A 20,070-nucleotide genomic window follows, 5' to 3' on the forward strand; every position below is an offset into this window, starting at 1 on the left:
TTTGGGATTCTTACAAGTCGGATATACCTAGGGTCCATCATGGGGAGAGAGAGGGCTGTCCCTCTGGACCCAATGTGATGGGATACACAAAAGGTCTGACCAAGAGTACAGTGGTTGAATGGCTCTGGGAATTAACTAGTAAATCTTGGCTGCTGATAACTTTATTCCCGATCTATGGCTGTCCCCTGGTGGTTTTCCTGGGAAACTCACAAGCAAAGAAACCCAAGGCTCTAGTGAAATTAGTGGGATGAAAAGAACTGAACTAAATTACTTATTTGCTGTATAAACACCCTAACCAAAAACAGATAATCCTTTCAAGGTCCACATTACCCAACTCACTTGTGAAGTGTTGTAATCCTTGTGACAGCTAAGAGCTGATTGGTAGTACATTGATTAAAACAGGCAGCAAAATATATGCCCTGATTATACTTGTATTTCAAAAGCAGCAAATAACAAGGTTTAATTAATTTAGCCATTACTTGTGACTTCACATTTCATTTTTAAGCTTCTAGGCTTTCCTCGTGGCAGAAGGTTCGTTCCCCAAAGACTACTATGCTCCATGCCAACTTGTAACCTTACTCTTCACCCTCCCGTCTCAATTCTGTTCCCTCGGCCTTTCAGATGTTATTATTCAACTAGATGATGTTTGCTTTCACTACTCATTTCAAACACTTGGTGGTATAAGATTATGCAAAATAAAGCAAAACCAGGTCATTTCATATGAAGTAGATAAGTAAGGTCTAACTGGGCAAGAAGGGGAGAAAAGGCAGTTTCCAAAAGAGTAGTCTTTACTGCATTCTGGGACCATGGGACTCGGTAGCCACCTTGCATAGATCTGGGGGAAATACTCTGAAAGAAGCAGGTTACCTAAGTACGAATGCAGAGAAATGCGAAGTTTTTAATTATTCAAAGAGACATAGGTGCATAAAGAAGTCACAAATTAATGTTAAAAAAACAACAAAAAACCAAACATCTGCTAATCAAGTTTTGCATTTAATGAAAACCACCTAAGACAGAGAAGAAATAAGATAACCACAGAGAACCAGCCACCCAGAGCTGAATTTCTATCTCAGACCACCCCCCTCCGCTGAAATGCTGGATACCACAGAAGAGCATGTCATTATTGTTGAGGCAGTGGAGCTGGAGGTGCTGTCAAGTCAGCGGGCTTATTGGCCAGATGCACTGAACTCAATGAGGCACTTGGAGATGTAACATCCCAGCTAGAGGAATGTGGTTTGGAACCTGTCCTTCACTACAAGGGTCAATATCCCTAAGCAGCCTCATTCGGGTCCTGTCTGGCTGGACCCTCCTTATTTCAACAGCAAAAAACACTGAAGATAATTACATCAATTCCTACAGTGTCTGTCTCTCTCCCCTTTCCTTCAATGCTTTTACAAAAGGTATTACAAGAGCAGCAGTTCTGAGCTCTCCGGAAACAGGGTCTTAGATGCAGCTGGAGGTTGAGAGGCATAAAACAGCAGTCTAGAATTCCTTTCCTCTTATGGCACTGATTTAGTTTAGACTTGATTTCTCTTCCCCTCCCTCCACTCTTGCTCTCTCATCTCCAGACGGACACACTGGCATTAAATAGCTCTAGTTTTCAAGCTGTACTGGAATTTCCCAGCAGAAGAGACAATGGTCTTCGTCATCCCGAAGTTCCCACTTCACCACCAGTTTTATCTGGATAAAGACAAAAAGAATTGGGAAAAATGAAACTGGGATCTCATCTCGATCCAGAATTGGTATAACTATGAATCCTAGAAGTACACTCTAACAAACTGCCTAGTTCCTCATGCTTTTCTTCTTAAATCATGGCATCAGGAAAGCTGCTTGGGATGTAGACACAGCCTGTCTTTAAACTTAAAATACTAACCTAGTTAACTTATCAAATATAATTTCTAAAGCATTTATTCCATAAATGAAGGCTTACATGAAAAATAATTTTACACTCAGACAATTTCTCTTGTATTTGGCAATCTGATCCAGCTTTTTCCAACTGTAACCATGAAGAGCAGATATTGTTAGGTATAAGGAAACTTACTTTTAGTTGGAAATGAAACTATCAAAGCACAAAGGATGTCCAAAGAAGTTTACTGCCGTATGAATAATTTCAGGAACAACCCTTGTAGTATATAGTTTCAGTTAAATTCCTTAAACCATTTTTAAAAATTTATTTTAAAGAGAGAGGAAGGGAGAGGGGGAGGGAGGGAAAGAGACGGGGGGGTAGGGAGAGAAGGAGGGAGAGAGGGAGAGAGAGAGAGAGAGAGAGAAACATCAATATGAATGAGAGAGAAACATCGATCAGTTGCCTCCCACACGCACCCTGACGGGATTGAACCCACAACCCGGGTATGTGCCCTGACTGGGAATCAAACCCATGACCTTTTGGTATACAGGATATTCCAACCAACTGAGCCATACCAGCCAGGGTTTAAAGCGTTTCTTGATTATATACCTCATTACAGATCTCTGCTTTGACTTGTTATTATCATACTATGAGCTGTCCCTTCTAGTTCTTAATAATTCACTGACACTTTGCCGGTCCTTTCTTATGTGGACATTAGCTTATTACTTCTCTTGTGTACTCAACTGTTTGTTTACCACATGCCATTTGAGTGACAGTGATACCCAGGCTTCTCTAACCTTGTTTTATAAGTCTTTCAAGACAAGTACACATTAATTACTGTTTCACTTAGTGCTTAAATTAACACAGTTTAAGAATTCACATAATAACTACCATATAGAAAGTGCCTGCTATGTAACAGGCCCTAAATAGAAACTCTGTATTAAGTAACTGAGGCTCCAAAATGCCCACGATTATATGGCTACTCTGCAAATTAATCTACAAATCTGTCCCTGAACTTTAGGGTCTCCGACATCCCTTAAACACAGACTCTCTACATCAGAGATTTTTTAGAATGTTTTTTAATTAATTGCCATTTCTAGAAAATAGCCAGATTGCTCCTGGGTTCTATTTGACTGGAAGAAAGTAATCCCTTTACTTCCTTCATTCTTATCAAGATTCATATTTTTAATACAGGCCCATTTCAGCAGGCTCTATCTATAAATGTTTGGTAGAAAAAAAAGTAGGTATAGCAGGGTGAGTCAGAGGTGAAGGCAGGGGGTAGAGGGGGTGAAGGGGAGAAAGAAGAGTGGAAAAAGCTACCTTTCTGCTATGGAGCTAACAAGCTACTGCTCTGTTGTTAACAGATTAATGGAGAAACCAGGACTTTTCTGATGACATGTTATGACAACTTGAAATCTTGAATTATTTTATATCTGGCTAAAATCTTTTAATACTATACAGGTTTTGAAGTCAAAAGACCTGGCTCTAAGTCTAGGCTGTAGTATTCCTTTGCAGAGTGGACTCTGCTCATATTGCATAATATTGGAGGCTTAAATTTCTTCATCTGTGAAAAAGGGATATCACCTCTATATCACCTCTACAAAGGATGGTCATGAGAATCCAGTGAAATATTGTATATAAAAATGGCTAACCATTAGCCTACAGACAAAGAAAAAAGGCCACTAAAAAATACCTGCCTACCTCATGATTCCTAACACTCTAACTTATCTCCTTCCCTCAGGCTCCTTTCCTCCACAGAAAGGAAGGACTCCTCCTCCAATCTTTTCTTCCTGCCCCCCTCCTCAGATATCTAATCTAGTCACAAGATGTCCAGTGTCAACAAGTCACTCACAGAGGGGTAGGCACTCTTCACTGGTAGTTTAGCCATGTAGCTGTAGGTCTTATTCTTTTCTATGGGGCAGTTGACTCCACTCTTACAACCATCAGGCTCAGGAATGGCAAAGGCAATTGGGACGCCCATCACGATGCCATGCACCACGGCTTTGCTCCCCTGAGACTGAGTACCTAAGAGGGAAAAAAAAGACAATCAGATAGTGAAGAAAACAGCGTATTTCCAAACTCTAAATTAAAAATTGATACATTCTCAAGCAACAGCATTGCTATTATAGCAAATCATAAAGCCTATGGCTCTTAATTCCCAGGGTCTAGTTCTCTTTGTAGTTATGCTTTGTACCTCTGCAAATGCTTATTACTCCAAAACTTGAAAAATTACTGAATTATACCATAAAAAAAAAGGAATCAGTGGGGGTTGTTTTCTTTGCTCTTAACCCCACCTTGCTCTTCACTCTTAGGCTTGCCAAGGAACACACGAGGCCAGATAAGAAGGTAAGTTTATTAGGGCATCCGCATACACAGATGGTTAAAGCATCTGAATACAGATGGGCTGAGCTCCAAGTGGCATCAGCCGGAAGTGGTTGGGAGGTAGTCTCTTTATAGGGTGTAGGGAGGGAACTTTTTGGTGTATGCACACTTTTTCTGAGCAGGAGTAGAAAGCTACTGAATGTAAGGAACAGATTGTTGCTTGAGATAATTTCTAATGCAGGGAGTGAAAGTTGCCAAGTGTAAGGAACAGGTTGTTGTTTGAGTTCATCTAAAAGTTACATTCTCATGCTGGGGAGGGGAGAGCCCTCAGGAACATTAAGCTTTTGTCCAGACCTAACATTCACCGCTTTTCATAGTTTCTCAGGAGAACCAGAGCTACTTGGATAAATGTCATTCAACAAAGTAACTGATTTTTGGCAGTTAACTTTCTATTTACTATTTACATCAGTTTCTGTCAAAGTGTACTGTGCATCTTAAAGAATTTTAGGAAACTGGTCTCTGAACTCTCAAATACTCCCACACAAAGGATTCCATTAGAAATTAAGAATTAAATAGAAGGAAATGTGGAAAGAATAAGGAATCTACAGAGACATACCATGGGCTGTGACAGTAGAGAACGAGGTAACCTTCAGAAACTGGATACGATTAGAAAGGGGGCATTTCATGCTAAGCTCTGTCCTCCATATGACAAGATGGTCAGGAGAAATAAATATAATAAAATTAGGGCAACCAGAATTATGAGCTGTTAGGTTATCCTGGAGATCCAGAGTATTGGCTTTCCTTTTCTCTTTTTTTGGTGCACCATTCCTGGAGGTACTGCAATACCAGGTCTATGAATGGAGTAGAGAGAGCAAGCTCCTATTCCATCTCCCTATTCCAAAAATCCATTTAATATATTGTCCTCGGGTAAGGGACGTATCAGATATTAAACTCATAAGGACAGATACCACACTTGATCTCAGCCAAAAGGCCGAGAAGCAATGGGCTCTGTTTCTTTCTTTCTACCTAGGTTCGTGCTGACTTTTGTTTAGAAGGTACTTTTTGAGAAAACAACTCTAGTACTTAGAGCTGTTTTTAGGCTTAAGAATAAGAGATGACGGGGACTTTGAGATTTCTTTTTTTGGGGAGAGGTGCAGTGAAGAAGGAACTAGATTCAGTGCAGAACAGCTCAATTGTGATATCACATGGCTGTGAGGCAGCCCTGGGGCCAGGCCCCTCTCCAGCCAGACAGCTCTGCTCCGCTCCGCTCCTCCAAGACCCGCCTTGCTTAGCACTTCCTGCTGGGCTGGGCTGGGCTGGGCTGGGCTGGTCTTTCAGCTCAGCCAGGGAGACGCATTCTCCAGTCTTCCATGGAATGGGAAGGTGTGCTCCGAGATCTACTGGACTGTCTAGTTTAGTTCAATAGGAAAGAAAATGAGAGAGGAATTCAAGGGAGATGCCCTTTCTAGAAATAAAGATTTTGCATTAGTCTAGATTCCTGGGAATCTGAAGGTGATGAATGTGATCCCGGAAAGCAACAGGTTCCAGTAATATTTCTTCAAGTTAAAAGAAAGTTCTCAGACTTCTTGATTGCTTCTTGGGTCCCCAGTGAGTTCCCTAAACCTTACAGAGGCTAAGTATTAACTGCTCTTGTATTTTTGAGGCAGAACATAGAATTAATAGCTAGAAGGTATACTGCTTAAAATGACACTTTGGAGGAGTTCCAAAGTCTACAGAATTGGGGTCTCTACTAATACTCTGCAGTCTGAGGCAACACAAGGCTGACATTCCCATAAAAGGCTACTGTGCAATATGGCCTAAAATAGGACATAGAGAAGCCAAGCTGTCTTGTCTCACCTGAGAACACATGGAAATCTCTCTCTGCTTAGAGTCTGGATTCTAGGAAACAGGCATATGGGAATCCCATATGAGAAGGGTGTGTAAGGGTATAGCGAATCCTAGCTTGACACAGGTTGGAAGGGAGGTCACAGAATTCTTGACTGCAGTTCCCCTCCCCCACATTCCCATGCTCATACCAAAACTCGGGATTGATGTTATGCTTTAAGATGACTTTGAAGGTAAGAGTCACTTTTACTCACTACTGGTGAAGGTGACATTAACAGCGTAAGACTGTCCTTTCTGCAGATGGCAGGGCTGAACAGGACATGGGATCACATTCACTTCCTTTACAACTCCAACCTCAGAACCTGCAAAAGAAAAAGAGTTGAAATAGGAGAAAAAATAAACCACCTAGGCTGTCCCTATCTAATGGGAAGATGCTCTATTCTCCCAGTTAAGATGAGCTTTTCTCCTCTGACACTTGGTGATATCCAGGAAACTGTTCATATTTGATGGGTAAAAGAGAATTAAGGAAGGTATTAAGTACACATAGCCACTCCCCTACTCTATAACCTGGGAGGGCTATACCATGAAAAATCATCCCCCCATCCCCACACAGGATTATATATATATTACTGATTTCAGAGAGAGGAAGGGAGAGGAGGAGAGAGAGAGAAACATCAATGATGAGAGGGAATCATTGATCAGCTGCCTCCTGCACGCCCCCTGCTGTGTTGAGCCCGAAACCCAGGCATGTGCCCTGACCGGGAATCGAACCTCCATCTCCTGGATCATAGGTCGATGCTCAACTGCTGAATCATGCCGGCTGGGCACCCCCACAGGGTTTTAAAGCAGCACACACATCCTACAAGTGATGGCTCAAGTCTAGCACTACTGTTTCCATTTGGAATCTTGAGACTGGCTGCTCCCAAAATCCCTCCTCCACCATCTTCCAATCCTGTACTGGTATTTCTCCAAATTAGTGGTCTTCAAGCTTTGTATATCCCCACCAATGAGAACAACTTTAAGCACTCATCTGCAATATTCAGATGTGTACACTCTACTTTGGAAACGTGTTCTTCAAAGTAAGTATCTTCGGGGCAAGGTGCGTGTCTTTTTTTTTTTTTAATTTCAGTCTAAAAAGGGACAAAAGTGCTGTTTATTTACAATAAATGCTTGATCAGAAAAGGTTAAGTACAAATTGTTAAAAATCCGTTTATCTCATCTAGGCCCCTGATGCTGGACAGCTGAATGGGAAAGAATGCAAGAGAGCCGATGGTCAACACTGCCTGTAACAGGGTAAGTGTAAGCTCTGCAATTCAGCCATCTCTGTTGAGAGGTAGACTCTGGGACCTGATTCCTGGGTTTAAAATCTTACCAATCTCGCCCGGCCGGGCGTGGCTCAGTGGCTGAGCGCCAACCTAGGATCCAGGCGATTGGGGTTTCATTCCCGGTCAGGGCACATGCCCGGGTTGCGGGCTCGATCAATGACTCTCTCATCATTGATGTTTCTATCTCTCTCTCTCCCCTTCCTTTCCTCTCTCTGAAATCAATAAAGATATGTTTAAAAATATATATATATATATATAAAATCTTACCAATCTCAGTAATGGCTCCATTACTTACTGTGTAACCTCAGGGCAAGATATTTAACCTCTCTGGGGATAATAATAGTACCTACCTCATAGAGTAGGTGAGCTAACACACATGTAGCGCTGAGATAAGTATTTGGAACATACTAATGGTATACAGTAGCCCCCTTATCTGTGGTTTTTCTTTCTGCGGTTTCAGTTACTCACGGTCAACTGTGGTCCAAAAAAATTAAATGGGAAATTCCAGAAATAAACAATTCATAAGTTTTAAATTTCGAATAGCGTGTTGAAATTTCACCCCACTCCATGACTCATCTCTTTGTTTAGCAAGACAGTTAGCAGCTGACTGTCCTGGTATCACAGTGCTTGTGTTCACATCCCCCTTACTTTACTTAATAATAGCCCCAAAGAACAAAAGTAGTGATGCTGGCAATTCAGATATTCCAGAGAGACGCAGTAAAGTGCTTTCTTCATGTGAAAAGATATGTATGTATTGGAAAAAACAGTATGTACAGGGTGGGGCAAAAGTAGGTTTACAGTTATGAGTACACAAAACAGTTTATTCTTCTGTTATTATTAATTAATTATTGTATTCTTTTCCATATGAACACCTGTAAACCTATTTTTGCCTGACCTTGTATAGGGTTGGGTACTATCCATGATTTCAGGAATCCACTGGGGTCTTAGAATGTATTCCTCATGGATAAAGGGGGGCTACTATATAACTGTTTACTACTATTGTCATCATATCAGGATTCAGTCCATAAATTTAATCTAGACTACCTGCTCCTGAGTGGGTTAGCACGTTCCCTTTTACCACACAAGGTGGGCCTCTCATCTCAAATATACTTTGTGGGTAGAAATTATGGATCCAGCTGATAGAATGGATTCTGTCTCTAAAGTAGAACTCATGAAGACAGAAAGCAAACTGAAGGTTGAGAGCACGTTATCTGCTTTGCAGTCACCAGGTTAGCTCTGTCCTGTAGGATACGAACTGAGCAGCTCAGGTGGATGCCCTCTGCTTCCTCAGCCTGCGCCTGCTCTTGGGTGGAACAGTTTCATCACACTGACCAACACTGCTTCAGCTACTCTGTAAATACTTTGCCTATCCTTTATCCCCAGTTTGCTTCTTCATCATGGCAAAGTTCTCAAACTCTACACTCAAGAATTCTCTAAGCACTGTGTTTCACTCTGTCATATCTTCCACGGATGGGGGGGTGAAAATCCAGAACTTTAAGCAACGGTCTATTGAAAATCAGTGCTTATACTCAAGCTTTCCATGCCTAGCTTCTGCCAGATTCTTTCAAGGCTGGGTCACACGACCTAGAAGGAACTGAGTAAAGGGTAGTACTTGTAGCTCCTTCAGCCAGTTTTTTGGCTGACAAGAGGTTCTTGCACTTCCAATGTCAACAGAACAAACTCCTCAGTCCTAACCTGCAAAAATTGCAAAACTAATTTGCTTGGCCTTATTTCTCACTTGAAGAAATGACACTCCAGGGAAAAGGGGGTGCACAGCGGAACTCAAAAGACTTTTGATGTGGGCACTGAAGTTTTTACATTGTATTTCCCAATTCAAAAGTCAACTGAAAATCTGTAACTGAAACGCACCTTTCCTTAAGTTCTTGCCATGGGTGTACACCTGCTTTTTTCAAATGAGTAGAACAATGTCTGGATTTAGTTTTCTTAGTTGTGTGTGTGTGTGTGTGTGTGTGCGTGTTTAATGTTACTGTTGAAACCCAAAGTGGCTCAAAAACACACACCAGTTTCCTACTGCTTGCTAGCTGTGAGAACTTGGGAAAGGGACTCTATGTGCTTGTTTCCTCATCTGTAAAACAGATTGTGAGGGCTGGATGAGTGTCTTCATCCAAATGTTGGCCACTAAATTTAATGGAGGGAAAGACAGTAACCCGAGGTGGTAACAGCACCTCCTCGCTCAGTGCAACAGCATTTGTTAAGAATCAATAGGCCAGCCCGGCCAGGCGGGGCTCAGCGGTTGAGCTTCGACCTGGGATCCAGGAGATCAGGGTTTGATTCCTGGTCAGGGCACATGCCCGGGTTGCGGGCTGCAGCCGATCAGTGACTCTCTCATCGCTGAGGTTTCTCTCTCTCTCCCTCTCCTTTCCTCTCTCTGAAATCAATAAAGATATATTACAAAAAAAAAAAAAAATCAATAGGCCAGCAGTCGTTATTCCCTAACCAATCTGTTCCCTAGCCCCCAACTTTTTGCTTCAACATGAATTTTAATGACATGGTGGAAAGAGTATTTACTCCCTCATTTCCTTTTTCAACAAATACTGATTGAGCAGTTACTATTACTTGGGAACTGGATGTAAAGGAGCAAACTTATGCTGGTTCCCATTCTGCTGTGTGACTTTGGTTAAGTTACCTAACATCTCTGGAATTCAATGACTGACTTTTAGATAGTTTCCTTCCAGCTCACAAATTTTACAAAATCAGTGTCATGCCTCTTCCATTTATCCTTGCACCTCTCCACTTCAAAAACGTTCGGCTGGAATAATTAATGCTATAGACTTGACTGAACGAACTCACAATGCCTACGCCCTTCCCTCTTGCATTTCCTATCCAAGATTCCAACCTCAGCAGCAACAGGGGCTTATGTGTCACAAGCTGTGACCAGAAATACGAATTTTATATAAAGGAGGAATCACAAAACTCCAGAGCCCAAAGGAAACGCTAACGGAAAAAATCATGAAAAGGAGAAGTGACTTTTGACTTGTCAGCAAAAGGTAAAATAAAAAGCGAACAGAGTGCGGAGGGAGAGGCCGTGCGAGATACAAGGCAAACACGAAAGTCCTGCGCCCCACCCCTCAATCCCCGCGCTGCCTATGGACCTTCGGTTCCGCCCTACAAACTTTAGGAAACTTCAGCAAAAGGTCCATCCACCTCCAGGAAGGTCCAGGGACCCCGAACACGCGTTCCAAGGGCAGAGACAAAGTTGTGAGCGGTCGCGTTTCCTCGAGGCCGGCGCTTCTCGCCTACCGCACCCCACCGCACCCCACCCCACGAGGGACCCAAAGCTGAGCCTACGGCACCCGCCCAACCTAGCTCGGGTCTCCGCGCGAGCTTCGGGCTGAGACTCCCGCCGAGAGCGCGGGAACCTCGGCAAGGTGCGGGGCTCACCGCAGTCTTTGAAATGCACGGGCTCCGCCAGGGCGGAAGCGCTGAGCGCCAGGAGCAGGAACGCGGCGGCCGAGAAACACATCGCTGCCAAGGAACTTCCAAGCGTCGGGAAGGAAGAAGCGGCCGCGGCAGTCACAAGATAAACCTGGCGGGGCGGGCTCGGGGAGGAGCTCAGTCAGGCGACCCGCGCCAGCAAACAAGGCCTCGGCCCGCCCGCGCCCCGCCCCCGGCTGCAGGGAGCCAGGCTCCGGTCCGTCTCCTCCCACCCCTTCCACTTCGCCGCCGGGCGGGCGAGGATACATCCCCGCCCCGTGCGTCTCCGCTCCCGCAATGGGAACATTTCTAGCCAATAAAATTCCTCTGCCTCTCGAACCACCCAATCGGCGTGCTCGGAGGCGGGGGTCTCTGTGGGTTCCGCCTCCCGAGGCCCAGGCGGAGAAGGGGATTGGATGACGCGAGGGGTGGGGTTTGTGGAGGAAGATGGCGGCCGCCCGGGGTTTATCCCTGTCGGCGGCGGCGCTGAGAGCCGTCACCCCCTGGTGGAGGAGCAGGTACCAAGCCTAGAAGGGCACTTGGGAAGTCTAGTAGGTTTTGTGCCTTCCAGGACTAAGCGGAAACTAAGGTCCACGGGGGAGGTGAGGGTGTGGCGGGAGGCTGCCCAGTTGGAGGTCGTCGCGTTTGGCGTGAGGCAGTGCCGGTGGGCGTCGTCAGGTTTGGCTTCATTCTGTCCAGATGGGGGTCGCCAGGTGCCCCTCTGCTCGCGGGCTCAGCGTCCTCCCTTGCGCGTGGCAGGCTCCTCGGGGCTTCCGCCCGACCTCAGGCGCTTCGGGCAGCGTCGTCCTCCAGCCCCGAGGCTGGCGAAGGGCAGATTCACCTCACCGCCAGCTGCGTCCAGGTAAGAGGGGCGGCGGTGGCCGGACTAGGGCCCTCCCCTCGGCCCACCCTTCTGCCTCCCCTTGCCTAGCATTCCGGATCCCCTCTTCCTGCGTTTCAGAGGCTCCTGGAAATCACCCAAGGCTCAGAATTCCTCAGGCTGGAGGTGGAGGGAGGTGGATGCTCCGGATTCCAATACAGATTTTCACTGGATACAGTTATCAACCCGGACGACAGGCAAGGAGGAAGGGGTGGGTCCTCGGGAACCGAGCGGGAGGGATAAAAGCGTGTCCAGTTTAAGGTGCGCTTTTATCCCAAATTTAAAAGGTTTGCTGAAGTTGCTTAACACCACCCTTCTCACACAGTGGGGATACAGTGAAGATTTGTTGTCTCGAAGATTTGGTGTTTATGATATTCAAAATAACTAAGTTATAGGAGGAGAATTGGCCTGCCTGGGTCCATAGGGTAGTTGATAGAGTTAGGCTGGACTGGATTCCAGGCCTGAATCTCAACATTTCCCAGTATTCATTCCATTGAATCTTTTTGCCTCAACATCTGCACCTTTTGGAGGTAATAAGGAATGCTTCCTCAATTTCAGAAAACAACGTGCACCTCTCACATCAGGGCTCAGAGGGTGTCATGTTTTTGGTGTTTATGATATTCATTAATGCTTCTCTTCTGTTTTTTTCTTCAGGGTATTTGAACAGGGTGGGGCAAAAGTGGTGGTTGACTCTGATAGCTTGGCCTTCGTGAAAGGGGCCCAGGTGGACTTCAGCCAAGAACTGATCCGAAGCTCATTTCAAGTGTTGAACAATCCTCAAGCTGACAAAGGCTGCTCCTGTGGGTCATCCTTCTCTGTCAAACTCTGATTCGATGACAGGTGACCTAGAGATTGCTGCCATTGGTACCAATTGGAGGAACCTGGGATTAGTCGAATTTTAGTGGTTTCCTTCCAATCATGTCCCTCCCTCAATTCAGGATTGTTGTGTTTTGCCACCATTATTTTCAGAATGTGAAGCTGTTACTCTTGACTTAATTTCTCCTGCACAATTCTAAAGCCAAGGCCCTAGATGCCGTTACCTAAGATTTAATAACTAGTTGAAATGCAGTGTAATCTGTAGAGCCTCCAAGGTTCCAAAATTTGAGTTACTTCTCTGGCCTTCAGAGGTGCTCATACATATATGTAAAACTATGTATAAAAGCTATATTTTACAGAAAGTCCTTATTTACTTGTGTTTTGGATCAGTCTTAGATTAAGTAGCTTGAACACTTGTTACTAGGCCAGAGAGGATGAGAAAGGCCAGTGAAAAGTTCTCATCTTCATCTCACCCTTCCTGAATGTTCTCCTTGACTTATCTTTATTTCCTATGCAGTTCATGGTCTACTTCCCATTTGTTAGGCAGATACATTTTCTCACACTCAGAATTTTATTTTATTTTAAATTTTATTTTATTATTTTCATCACCATTTATCCATTCTATGCCCTCTTACACGCTCAGAATTTAGATTCACAAAACCAAAAGCCCATCACTCAGAAAACAGACCTAACTCCCACTGATACCCTAATTACTTGAAAAATAGCCCCTGCAGTCCCACAGACATTTCAAGATTCTGTGATCATTTAGCGACTGAATCTCTTAAGGGTATGTTGCTTCACTTGCCTTATGGCGTAAACATCTCTGGTCTGTGCATAGTAGGAACTGGTCCCTTTGTTGGAATAGATAACAGATAACTCAGGGATTTTCTTTTAGGTTGAATTACCAGATAAAATGCAGGATGCCCAATTAAATTTGAATTTCAGATAAACAGTAAATAATTTTTAGTATAGGTGTGTCCAAATATTGCATGAGACATACTAAAAATTGTTTGTTGTTTATCTGAAATTCAAATTTAACTAGGTATCCTGTATATTTCTTTATTAAACCTGGCAACTTCACTTTAGGATTACTGAAGGAAAAGCATTTTAAGCCACAAATTCCAGTGAATTTTAAAGTATTTGTTTGAGCCCTGGGCAGATGGCTTAGTTGGTTGGAGAGGGCTCAATTCCCAGTCAGGGCATGTACCTGGGGTGTGGGTTTGATCCTTGGTTGGGGCATGTATGGGAGGCAACCAATCAATGTTTCTCACATCAATCTCTCTCTCTAAAAATCAATAAAAACATATCCTTGGGTGAGGATTAAAAAAAAATTAAAGTACTTGTTTGGGTATGGCATTTAAATAGGCTACAGAGCTAGAAATTGTTGTGGTATGTGTATGACTGCTGGGGGAGCCAGAACTGCATGGACTGACAACGAAAAATACCACCACCAGGATGAATGACTTATAAATGCTAATGTTGGGGAAACCACACCCAAGTTGATTCTGGAAGAATTATTGGTTAAACCCATCTTTTCCTCCAGAGCCTAAAAGTTTGTTACAGTAAAAACTTGCATTTCTGGCCTGGATTGGAACATTTCTAGACTAGATTAGAATTTAGGTCATTCAATAAAAGAATTTACCATTAAAAAATGGAAATACAGAATTTAGAGACAAAGTATCTAAAATAGAGGGGGTAAAGGGGGTCATTGGGGGGAAAAGGGGACATCTGTAATACTTTCAACAATAAAGATAAACTTACAAAAGTATTTGAGATAGAAACTTAGATGCTTACATTTTTATCATGGGAAAATCTAGGACTTCGAGAAAACAAACCTATCCTGTGTAGACAAAGAGGAAAGAGGGTACACTCAGAAACCTGAGCAGATTTCTTAGCAGGTTTTCATAGGCTGAAACCAGTATGCCATGGAAATGTCTGTGTGTAACTTTACTAAAACATTGAAAATTGCTGCCTGGCCGGTGTGGCTCAGTGGTTGAGCATTGACCCAGAAACCAAGAGGTCATCGTTCAATTCCCGGTTGCCCAGGTTGTGGGCTCGATTCCCCAGTGGGGGGAGTGCAGGAGACAGCTGATGGATGATGTTTCTCTCTCATCAATGTTTCTATCTCTCCCTCTTCCTTCCTCTCTAGAAATCAATAAAAACATTTTTTTAAAAATTGCTACCAGTGAGCATAAGCATAATAGCTTTAGTAGCTAAATAAACCATTGAATTGTAGTGGCCTATTAGGAACAGGATGCCTTAGAATGCCTATATCTAAGTACCTACTGTTAATGAGAAAAATGGAATTTTGTGTTTAGAAAGGGTGGATTTCTGTGTGAAATCTTATTCTGGGGGAACTTCAGAGTAACAAGAAGTAACAATGGAGACTTCTTGTTACTTCAGAGTTACAGGAAGTCTCCATTGGAGGTGAGTGACAGAAATTTTAATAATGGGGCATGGGGAAATGATAGCATCAAGTGGTGACAGGCAGTTTGCTTGGAGTAAACAGCAATGTGAAACAGGGTTAGGACCTTTCAGGGGCACTTTCTGACCAGATGCCGCCTTCCTGGCAGGCCATAAAGTGGGCAGATATTTTCACAAATACTGCTGCTCACTGTGCTAATTCATTTATACTCTTTCAGCATCAACTGGAAGGTATTTTTGTTTGTTTTTGCCTCTCTTTCAAGGGGAGGTTATCAAGGCCCTATTTGTTGCAGAATTGATTTTTTTAAACTCACTATGCAAGCTAGTGAGTGCCTGGGGCAGCATGCCCTACGTTTGCCTTAGCAAAATATAGTGCAGGAAGCAAAGGCAGGGGAGCCTTGGATCTGCTTTATGTTGTGAATAGCTTTATGTTGTTTGCTCCAAAGAGGGGGCCTCTTGGTCAGCGTCCAGATCTTACCTTGTTGCGGCATGAAGCTTTAGTTATATGATTGATAGTGACTAGTGGTATGAAAACTATAGGTGTCCCAACTATCCTTTGTTTCTTTCATAATCAGGAGAAAACAGGTTCAGAAGTAAAAGATTAGGAAGGACTACTAAAGTAGGTGTCCAAGAAGATACTATTTTTCTTCTGAGAATTGAGCACTATTCTTGTGGCCTTTTGTTATAAAGCATCCTAGTAGAGGGTTGACATTTGACAGGATCACCCTGTGTAGAGAAGTGGGCAGCACTGGTGGTCATGGTGTAGCTCTCCCTTAAATTCTGGCCCCGAGCTGATGTCTTACAACTTGCAGTGGGCAGGGAACACTGTCCACTGCAACATTATTATGGTTTTGTATGTTTGTCTCGAAGGCAGAAAACTCTACTTTTCTAGGTATCTAGGATTGATATTTATGATTTTTTAAAAATCCACCTGCCATTTCTCCACAGAAATGCCACAGGACTGCTTAAGGGAAGTTTGCTTTAAGAAGTTTTGAAATAATGATCTGGCTTTAATTGTAAAATGTAGGTAAATATATAAAGAGAAGGAACATTTAAATAGTCTATGGCCAGCAGCTGTATTTAAAAATATTTTATTTTTTGAGTAAGACGTATGGTACAAATTTCCAAGAGACACAAAAGGGGGATACAATGAAACGTGTCCAATCCTGCACCCATCCACCGTCATCCTCCCCACAAATTGCCATTGTTTCTAAGAATTTAGCTCACAGGTATATAATCCCACAGATACAGTATGAAATAACATTTGCACAAGAATATTCATTATAGCATATTTTTAATAGCAAAAGATAGGAAACAATGGAAATGTCCACCATTAGGGGACTGATTAAATAAATTATGGTTTATCCATTCAATGGAATAGTATACATTTATAAAATATAATGAGACAGCTCTTATGTGCAAGTATATGTTTAGTGAAAAAAGCAAGTGTAGAACAGCATGCATAGTATGCTGTTTGTGCTTTTAGTGCATGGAAATGGATATGCATGAAATATCTCTGGAAGGGCAAGCGGGGTGGGGGTGGGATGGGTGCGAGGGTTGGGAGAGGGCAGTGGGAACAGCTTTTAAGAAAGCGCAGTGCCATCAGGGTGATTTGAGGAGTGGTAAGACAGTCTCTGAAGTATGGGGTATGAAATGGAATTAGCAGATGCCCTATTCACTTTCCTTTCTGTAGACAAATAGCAGCATGTGTTACACTTTGTCGTTCAGCCTCCTTTTCCCCTTAATCTACTTTGGATATCTTACCAAGGCAGTTAGAGCCACGTTTTCTTTTTCTTTGTAGGGCTCCATAGCAATTAATTGTTTCTGGTCTTTTGCTATTACAAATAATGCTATAATAACCTCTTTCATATGTCATTTCACATTTGGTGAGAATATAGCTGAAGATTAAATTCCGAGAAGTGGAATTACTGATTCAAAGAGTAAGTGCTTTTATAATTTTGAAAGACATTTCCATATCCTCTTCAGAACTTGTATCAATTTATACTTCTGTCAGCTATATAGGTGAGTGCCTCCTTCCCCAGAAACTTGCCAACTGACAAAGTATCTCAGTGTGGTTTAACTTGCATTTCTTTTATTATACATGAAGGTCAGAATATTTTCATATAAAAATAGTAAATAGGATTGTTGGACATTTAAATGAAATTTGTGTATAGCACTCAACATTGCCTAGCACATAGCAAGCATTCAATAAATTATTGTGTGATGGGTGACCGTCAGAGCAGCAGGTAGGACAGGACAGATTAAATTAAGAAAATGGTATTCATTTCCATGTCTCCAGGCACAGGGAGCCTTGTTCACTTACGTTGCTGTTCATCAGAGAAACACAAAGAGCTTTCCTTGTCTCAGAAGAGGAAAGAGCCCTTTCCCATTGGAACCCAATCATAGGCTATTGTCAGAGCTGGCAAAGGGTGGGCACAGCCTCCTCTCTTAATATTTAGACTTAGCCAATATGGTAAACTTGGTTTGGTGTAAAACAAAAACAAAAGAGCCCAGATGTACATTTCTTTATTCTGCTGTGATGGTAAATTCCCAGCTAGCCAAGGTTGGGTCTCTACTTGTAAACTTAGGAATGCCAGCCAGCCATTTTATGAAGGGAAGAGGGCAGAGGCTCCTGAGTAGAGAGGAGAAACAACATAGGAAATCTGGCTTCCCCCAAACAAAACTACACTGTATTTCACAAGCTAGAAAGTAGACCTCTTTATTTTTAGCACATCAAATCGGAGAAATGTCTTTCCTGTAAGGAGCAGTATGTATTTAATACAGGTGTTCTGAGACAGGAACCCTGTCTTGTGGTAGCCCTTGTGCACTGCTGGGTACATTTTGAATATTTACTCAAAGCTACTGAATATTTTCTTTAGACTTGTATAAATCCCTGTCTCCCCCCTCCCCCACTCTTTTCTTTTTCTCGATTCCCTAAATTTTTAATATTTCCCTCTTGCTTTCTCAGGCTCCTTGTTCCCTTTCATTTGTGTCTCTTACACTCGGCAAGCTAGTATCAGTCTTGCTTCTCTGAGATGAGGGGATCTTCTGCCCCTCTCTGGGGCCACCGAAGTGGCTACAGGATGATATGGCAACATCTGGTCCAGACCAGACTGGCTAAGCGGCAGTGATGGTTCTTGGGAGGAGGCGTTGGAGTTACCCCCCACACTTCCTCCAGTCCTTTTTTGCGCCATAGATTCTGAAGGGCCATCCCAGGACAGATGTAGCCTCTGACCCAGTTTTGGAATCATTGGGGTGATATGTGTGGGTCATGGCTAGAAGAGGGTGTCTGCAGTGTGAGGCCTAAGGACCTTGCACATTTGCACAACTTGAGGGGGAGAATGAGGGCCATCCTTTGGTAAGCATCTCGTAGCAAGGCCAGGACAGATGGCGGACTGGGCCTCATGGCCAGTGGATGAAGTATTAAAGCATTTGGTGGTGGTTGAGCCAAGCAAGGGCATGGCGACATGGAGGCAGTGACAGCTCACAGCCAGAGCCTAAGCTGGGAGAGATGAGAAGCAGGCAGGGCTGGCTGGGAGTGGGGTTGCAGGGCCTCCTGCCCGATGTCTTCACGGTGTCTTCCCAGCTAGGAAAGCATCCTCGAGGTCCCCGCCTGAGGCCCATTTCCAGGTAGCTGCCCACACTGACCCTTCACTGCTACTCCTTGGCAGTGCAGTGGGGGGGCCCTGCCTCGGCCACATAACCTGGGGAGCAGTGGCAGCGGTAGGAACCCTCCGTGTTTTCACAGTGACCATGGGCACAGAGCGCAGCAGGCCCGTTCAAGTCGTCACACTCATTCACATCTAAGAGGAAGGAAAGCAGGAGAGCTGGTGGGAGCCCAAGTCCTCTGGCCTGTTGCTTCTGGCCCTCAGGTCACTAAGCCCTGCCCCCCCCCCCCCCCCCCCGTGGAATCCTAAGTATGACAGCCAGAGGCTGAACTCACTGCCCCAAGCTAAGCTACTCGAAGACACAAAGCAGGTAGTAGTGAGCCCTTACAGTGCCCAGGAGAGTGGCCATACTCTGTCCCTGCCCTTTTCCTGTCTCAGCATCTCGATGGAAAGGGCTTTCTAAACACAGATGTCAACCTTCCTTTGGAGCTTTCTCACCACCCGACCTGGCCTGGCCCTGGGCAGCCTCACTAGGGGGCCATGGTGGATTTTCCAGCCATTCTAAGTTTAGTCCCGCATCCCTAAAGTGAGCAAGGGGCCAGTCTGACTTTTCCACATGGAGCTATCAGGGCCAGTCTGCTTCCCGGGCATTGCCACTCTGATGCTAAACTTACCCACACAGGCCATGTGGGCCATGTCTAGCTGGAAGCCCTCAAAGCAGTCACAGGTGTAGCCTTCCCGCACACGCACACAGCGGCCATTCTCACAGCCGTTCAGGATGCCGCACTCCTCTGCCTGAAGCCCTTCGAAGCCAGCCTGGTGGTCTGGTAGGAAGTCAAGAGAAGGAAGCTGATGCCCAGCCTCTGTGGCTCAGTGGTTGAACTTCATTTCGACTTATGATCCAGGAGATCGTGGTTCGATTTCTGGTCAGGGCACATGCCTGGGTTGTGTGCTCGATCCCCAGTGGGGGGTGTGCAGGAGGCAGCCGATCAATGACTCTCTCTTCACTGATGTTTCCATCTCTCTCCCTCTCCCTTCCTCTCTCTAAAATCAATAAAATATATCTTAAAAAAAATAAAAATAGAAGGAAGCCCAACCCTGGGACCCTCACCCTCCACTACAAAGGGTTGCCCTGTTGAATTTCTGGCGTGGGGGTGGGGAGGGTCGTAAAACTCTCACAGAAAGATGCTAAAACAAAAGGCGGTCCTCTTAAAAAATAATAGTCCTTTTAGGTTGGGTAGGCCTTTAAGTGAGACCTGTAACTGAGGCCTCCAGGAAGGTTGGGATTCACTGCTTTCACAACGCCAGGGCTCCTGAGCAGTGGGTCTGTACAGTTTTGATTTTGTTGTGGTTGGTTGAAGTGATAGGGACACTTACAACTTCCAAAGATTGAGCACCTGAATTAACCTGAAATATAATTATGTTACTTAAAAATTAGAGAACACATACTTATGTGAACAGGGGTTTAAGTTTCTTTTTCCTAGGCCTTTACGCCCGCACACTCCCCTTGATCCCAGAGGAAGCAAGGAGGTGGCACAGCTGTGGACAATGTATCTTTGAACAGGCATG

General features: G+C 44.1%; 3 protein-coding genes across 4 annotated transcripts in view; 1 reads left to right on the plus strand and 2 right to left on the minus strand.

Moving 5' to 3' along the window:
• Positions 1–974: 974 nt before the first annotated feature.
• Positions 975–11,032, minus strand: NPC2 (NPC intracellular cholesterol transporter 2). Its single transcript, XM_081145451.1, has 4 exons — positions 10,741–11,032; positions 6,268–6,375; positions 3,699–3,871; positions 975–1,680 (listed from the first exon to the last, which is right to left on the minus strand). Exons 1-4 carry the CDS (start codon positions 10,820–10,822, stop codon positions 1,594–1,596), a joined length of 450 nt encoding a protein of 149 aa, XP_081001577.1. The 5' UTR covers positions 10,823–11,032; the 3' UTR covers positions 975–1,593.
• A 148-nt stretch (positions 11,033–11,180) lies between these two features.
• On the plus strand, positions 11,181–13,805 carry ISCA2 (iron-sulfur cluster assembly 2). Of its 2 annotated transcripts, none has more exons than XM_081137678.1 (4): positions 11,181–11,291; positions 11,533–11,635; positions 11,735–11,850; positions 12,308–13,805. In XM_081137678.1, the coding sequence occupies exons 1-4, from the start codon at positions 11,221–11,223 to the stop codon at positions 12,480–12,482; spliced, it is 465 nt and encodes a 154-aa protein (XP_080993804.1). In that variant the 5' UTR covers positions 11,181–11,220; the 3' UTR covers positions 12,483–13,805. The 2 variants fall into 2 exon arrangements, with proteins under 2 accessions (XP_080993804.1, XP_080993803.1); XM_081137677.1 differs by having other exon boundaries at positions 11,203–11,291; positions 11,473–11,635.
• Positions 13,806–14,756: 951 nt separating this feature from the next.
• LTBP2 (latent transforming growth factor beta binding protein 2) overlaps positions 14,757–20,070 on the minus strand; it is a gene marked incomplete at its 5' end in the record, with an annotated part of 89,938 nt that continues 84,624 nt past the window's right edge. The window contains 2 exon segments of the mRNA XM_081137551.1: positions 14,757–18,696; positions 19,176–19,325. Of these exon segments, the coding sequence (XP_080993677.1) occupies positions 18,551–18,696; positions 19,176–19,325 (296 nt within the window). The 3' untranslated portion in view covers positions 14,757–18,550.

Source organism: Miniopterus schreibersii, assembly GCF_964146895.1.
Source record: "Miniopterus schreibersii genome assembly, chromosome: 1".
In the NCBI taxonomy this organism is placed as follows: Eukaryota; Metazoa; Chordata; class Mammalia; order Chiroptera; family Miniopteridae; genus Miniopterus; species Miniopterus schreibersii.

Coding starts and splice junctions, on each gene's coding strand:
- NPC2 (XM_081145451.1), bottom strand. CDS start 10,822: ATGTGTTTCTCGGCCGCCGCGTTCCTGCTCCTGGCGCTCAGCGCTTCC. Junction 6,376..10,740: donor CGTGCATTTCAAAGACTGCG/GTGAGCCCCGCA, acceptor TTTCTTTTGCAG/GTTCTGAGGTTGGAGTTGTA. Junction 3,872..6,267: donor TAATGTCACCTTCACCAGTA/GTGAGTAAAAGT, acceptor TTTCCCTCTTAG/GTACTCAGTCTCAGGGGAGC.
- ISCA2 (XM_081137677.1), top strand. CDS start 11,221: ATGGCGGCCGCCCGGGGTTTATCCCTGTCGGCGGCGGCGCTGAGAGCC. Junction 11,292..11,472: donor ACCCCCTGGTGGAGGAGCAG/GTACCAAGCCTA, acceptor CATTCTGTCCAG/ATGGGGGTCGCCAGGTGCCC. Junction 11,636..11,734: donor TCACCGCCAGCTGCGTCCAG/GTAAGAGGGGCG, acceptor CCTGCGTTTCAG/AGGCTCCTGGAAATCACCCA.